We start from the raw sequence: 5,136 nt of genomic DNA on the forward strand, positions 1-5,136 counted from the left end.
AAGTTCACTATCAAATGACGGATCCAAGAATGGGCATATTAAATATGCACAGCTAAAGGGACGATTAGACAGAACCCATCATCTCAATGGCACTTCCTTCGAGGATTCAATCAATCTTGACTATAAAAAAATGCAACTACCAGTTGCTCCTTCCAGCAACAATCAGTTTCACATGTACCCCAGATTCTGGAGAACCAGAGCTATGGAGATTTGGAAATTTCAGTGAGGAAAGCATATCCTCTTGGCCTTCAACTGCTTCCAGGTTTAATATCGAACACGAAGAAAATTGCAAGAGCTTAAGAATTGAAGAACTGTCAGGAAGTGTCATTAATTCCTCCATGCAACAGAATATAACAAAGGACCCGTATCCATCTTTCAAAGAGCACTCAACAGACCAGCAAGGGAATTCTGAACCAAAGTCAAGCATGGGAGATAATCAACCTTCCCACTACAGTCACCAATGTGTGGGGAACCTAACCTCCCAATCAGAAAACACATCAGCCACAGATCCTGTAAAACATACTGAACCACTTCTGCGTAATAAGTGTGGTAGCGTGCAGCATGTCCAAAATGTCAGTGAGCTCAATAGAAAATCTTTCAATGTCATTGATAGCATCTCTGTAGCAAATAACCAAATATACATTGAAAATCAATCGGTTGATTCCAATTTACAGGTACAAAAAATCCAAAAGGAAGAAAAGGAAAATAAAACTCCAAAAGGAAAAAAAGGAAAGGCTGAGGGCGAGAAAAATAATGCAGTTGGCTGGGACATTTTGAGAAAGCAGGCACAAGCCAATGGTAGGAAAACAGAAAGAAATAGAGATACAATGGACTCTCTGGACTATGAAGCACTCATAAATGCTAATGTCAAAGAAATATCTGATGCAATCAAGGAGCGAGGGATGAACAACTTGCTAGCGGAACGAATGCAGGTTCTCTTCTATTAGTATTCAGTCGAAAGACCTCATGTTTGTCAAGAGCACCGTTAATTTGCCCCAAGATAACATCACTGGATAGGTTGACAGTGATTGCAAAATGTTTGTAGGAATTCCTAAAGCGACTGGTTAGAGAACATGAAAGCATCGATCTGGAATGGTTAAGAGATGTTCCCCCTGATAAAGCAAAGTCAGTCATTCCAAATAATTCATTTTCTTCTATAACATTACAACTGCCCCTTTTATGCACAAGGCTATCCAAATGATGAATAATGGACTGCAGTGCATCTGTATATTTTGTATATAGTTAATTAGTTATCAGATATGCTTATTCTGCAGGGATTATCTATTAAGCATACGGGGATTGGGCTTGAAAAGTGTGGAGTGTATCCGGCTTTTAACACTTCACCACCTTGCTTTCCCGGTAAGAATTGTGTGGCACTATTTAGTAATTTTCCTATGATAGGTCGGGAACATCTTACAATATAAGAAATATTGTTTCTTTTTGCTCCATAAAGGTTGACACAAATGTTGGAAGGATAGCAGTAAGACTGGGATGGGTCCCCCTCCAACCATTACCTGAATCACTGCAGTTACACCTCTTAGAACTGTAAGAAAATAATATCTCAACAAATGGATGATTAACTTTTCCATACTTGCAAGTGCTAACCGTTTATTCTATAGGTACCCAATGCTGGAGTCGATTCAAAAGTATTTATGGCCAAGATTATGCAAACTTGATCAACTAACCTTGTAATCTCATACTTCCCTAGAACCATTCATATTAATTTGTAGGCACTTTCTTTTTTACTTGCTCTTTTGCTAATTAGCTGACTATTGATTGACAGTTACGAGCTGCACTACCAGATGATTACATTTGGAAAGGTATGCATGGCGCTTCTTTGATTAGAAACATGATTTGTGATTAAGCAAAAATAGGGTAAGTCCCTCATGTTTTCGCATGTATGCAGGTATTTTGTACAAAGAGTAAACCGAATTGCAATGCATGTCCAATGAGAGGAGAATGTAGACACTTCGCAAGTGCTTGTGCAAGGTTCGAGCAATAATCCCTGGAAAATTATGTGTATTGATGTCACTGTGCAGGAAAATAAACACTGAAGCGTGTCACGAGAATCTTTACATATTTTGGGGCATGAGATTCTGGCCTTATTAATAAGTAATCAGAAAGTGTTTCAAAAACTTAAACTAGTAGATAGTTTCACGTAGAATCTGTAGAAGTAAAAAGTACTCTATGTTTCACTAATCACATGGAACAAGAAAGAGAAGTAAAAAATAAAAATAAAAAAAACAACACAATACATTATTATAAGACTCAGAAGAAGACAGTCTTAATCAAATTCAGACCAACCTTGTTTGGTGCAGTGCAAGACTTGCCCTGCCAGGGCCAGAAGAGAAGAGAATTGTCAGTTCAAATGTTTCCATTGAAGCCGAGATAAATCCCGCAATAGCTGTCACTCCTATGTCACTGCCTCCACCTGAGAACAACTCACTCCAGATAGCAGGTACTGTAATTAAAGAGTGTGAACCAATAATCGAAGAGCCAGCAACGCCAGAACAAGAGTTGACTGAGCTATCGGAAAGTGAAATTGAGGACTTCTTCTATGAAGATCCTGATCAGATTCCTACCACCAAACTCAACATGGAAGCGTTCACATCAACATTACAAAACTATATGCAAGAGAAGAAGCTCCAAGAAGGTGACATGTCCAAAGCCTTAGTTGCCTTGAATTCAGAAGCTACTTCTATCCCTACGCCCAAGTTGAAGAATGTCAGTAGACTACGAACAGAGCACCAAGTGTAAGTCCCTGTCTTCCCAATAAAACCGCATATGCTTACCAATACAGTGGACGCAGTAACAACATACCCATAGCATGTGCAATCAAACAAAACAATTTTTGGTGTCTAAATACTGAATTCGCTACCATCAGAATTCTAACTGCATTTTAAATAACTCTCTGCCTACGATATATTATGAGTTTCGACATACATACCTGTATATAAACATATGTACATAGACATAACTATAATTCTCCATCACAAACTTATATATCTGTGTGGATACAATGCAGGTATGAACTACCTGATTCGCATCCACTCTTGGAAGGGGTAGGTTAATATGTTAATTGTCTGGAATATAACAGGCATTCTTAATCTCAGTTAATCACTATTCAACTTTGCAGATGGATAGACGGGAACCAGATGATCCAAGCTCATACCTTCTAGCTATATGGACACCAGGTAAGCTCAAGAAATCACAGAGAACTGAGATACATTGTTGAGAATTGAGTATCTTGTACATTTTGCTAAGTGATGCATTTATTATGCATCACTGTATACCAGGGGAAACTGCAAATTCAATTCAACAACCAGAAAGCAGGTGTGGCTTCCAAGATCAAAACAAATTGTGCAATGAGAAGACATGCTTTTCATGCAATAGTATAAGAGAAGAAAATTTGCAAACAGTCAGAGGGACGATTTTGGTGAGGAAAATTTAAAATGTGATAATATGTAAACAAAATAGACCACCTGCAGTTGTTACTAAAATTTAATTCATCTTGTCACAGATACCTTGTAGAACAGCAATGAGAGGGAGCTTCCCCCTCAATGGCACATGCTTTCAAGTTAACGAGGCAAGTCTTCTTCAAACAAATCTCCTTCAACTTTATCCACTGTGTACAGTCTGGACTAAGTTATAGCAGTCCAGAAATTACACCTTATCTAAATTAGAGGCACTCCTCCAACCCAATAGGTCAAAAAGAGTCTGCTATCTGCCTATTCTCATTTATAAACAAAACTCTATCACGATGCAGATGTTCGCAGATCATGAATCTAGTCATAACCCAATTGATGTTCCAAGGGGGTGGATATGGAATTTGCCAAGACGGACTGTATACTTTGGAACTTCAGTATCAACAATTTTCAAAGGTAATAGAAATTGAGATACCAGGGTTGCTTTACAAGGATCCCAATTAGAAATGTAAAGTTACTCACAATGAAATACCTTCTACCAGGTCTATCAACAGAGGGAATTCAATACTGCTTTTGGAGAGGTATGTGATATGCTGACTTCAGTTCTTCATATTAGTTATGAGGATAACGATTTAGGAACATAAGACACCGACTTCAGCTCTGTATATTCTTTTGAGGATAACTATTTAGGAACATAGTACATAAATGAGAAGATAACACAAGATCATGAAATTAAATTCCGACACAACCTACTTGGATGTTTGCAACTATATCTTGTTTAAGAACTTCATCTAGTCGATAGGATATTAGATTATCCTAGAGTAAGTCAATCAAAAGCCAATTGTATTTGATCATTTTAGTAACTACATCATGTCGGCATAAGATTATACTCTTTAAGCACCTGCAAAATTTAGACATGGATAACAAGGTTGTTAATTCACACAACTCTATAGCAGAAGTTCTGAACGTGGGTGTGACTGTTGAAAAAAAGAAAAACATTCCATTGCAGAACTGATGTCTTTACATTTAGCAGTCAACTGACGAGATGGCGAACAAGTTTCCTTGTAGACTGATTGATTTATTTCCAGGATATGTTTGTGTGAGGGGATTCGAAAGGAAAACAAGAGCACCACGGCCCTTAATGGCCAGATTGCACTTCCCAGCGAGTAAGATGACCAAGACAAAAAATGAAGAGAAGAAATAAAACTGACCGTGATGGCACAGAGAAGATTATTCATCAGATATACAGAAGACTACTGACTGTGAGAAGAACAATGACTAACAAATTCTAGCACATTTAATTATTCTTCCTCTAGCATGAGATGCACACATTATATGATGGGCGGGCAGCGGAAAGCCAGCACCATTCAGGAAATGTGAGTTCTCGTGACGAGTTGATTGTATTCTGTACAGAATAGTTCAATAAATTCTGAGAAATGAGTAATCCATTCAATAACTTCCCAGAATGTCCAAAACATTCATAACGTTTTTTTTTTTTTTTTCCCCCAAAGAAACAGGAATGAAGAAGGTGAGAAATCAAATCGTTTAACAAGTAACATTGTAAATGATGCTTACCTGCAATAACTGGTTGCTGATGAAAAATAAACCCTTTCAAGCTTCTACATTATTGACAAGAGAGCATTTGGAGAAGATAATCGTCAAAACACGAATCAACAGAACATATCTAAATAAGGGGGACTGACAACCATAC

At 37.8% G+C, this 5,136-nt stretch overlaps 1 protein-coding gene across 2 annotated transcripts; it reads left to right on the top strand.

Annotated features, from left to right (window-relative positions):
- Positions 1–86: 86 nt before the first annotated feature.
- On the top strand, positions 87–4,891 carry LOC103426187 (transcriptional activator DEMETER). Of its 2 annotated transcripts, XM_070816976.1 has the most exons (16): positions 87–572; positions 675–932; positions 1,046–1,125; positions 1,275–1,359; positions 1,454–1,545; positions 1,620–1,688; positions 1,784–1,820; positions 1,907–1,989; positions 2,319–2,753; positions 3,026–3,062; positions 3,137–3,194; positions 3,297–3,436; positions 3,521–3,586; positions 3,767–3,881; positions 3,968–4,006; positions 4,514–4,891. In XM_070816976.1, exons 1-16 carry the CDS (start codon positions 87–89, stop codon positions 4,627–4,629), a joined length of 2,196 nt encoding a protein of 731 aa, XP_070673077.1. In that variant the 3' UTR covers positions 4,630–4,891. The 2 variants fall into 2 exon arrangements, with proteins under 2 accessions (XP_070673077.1, XP_070673078.1); XM_070816977.1 differs by lacking the exon at positions 2,319–2,753.
- Positions 4,892–5,136: the final 245 nt, after the last annotated feature.

The sequence above is a fragment of the Malus domestica genome, chromosome 17 (assembly GCF_042453785.1).
Source record: "Malus domestica chromosome 17, GDT2T_hap1".
Lineage (NCBI taxonomy): Eukaryota > Viridiplantae > Streptophyta > Magnoliopsida > Rosales > Rosaceae > Malus > Malus domestica.

Bases quoted from the DNA above. Each gene is read 5' to 3' on its own strand.
- LOC103426187 (XM_070816976.1), top strand. From the start codon at position 87: ATGGCACTTCCTTCGAGGATTCAATCAATCTTGACTATAAAAAAATGC. The intron at 1,546-1,619 runs GTAAGAAAATAA...TTTATTCTATAG, and splicing joins CAGTTACACCTCTTAGAACT to GTACCCAATGCTGGAGTCGA. The intron at 1,990-2,318 runs GTTCGAGCAATA...TGTTTGGTGCAG, and splicing joins TTCGCAAGTGCTTGTGCAAG to TGCAAGACTTGCCCTGCCAG.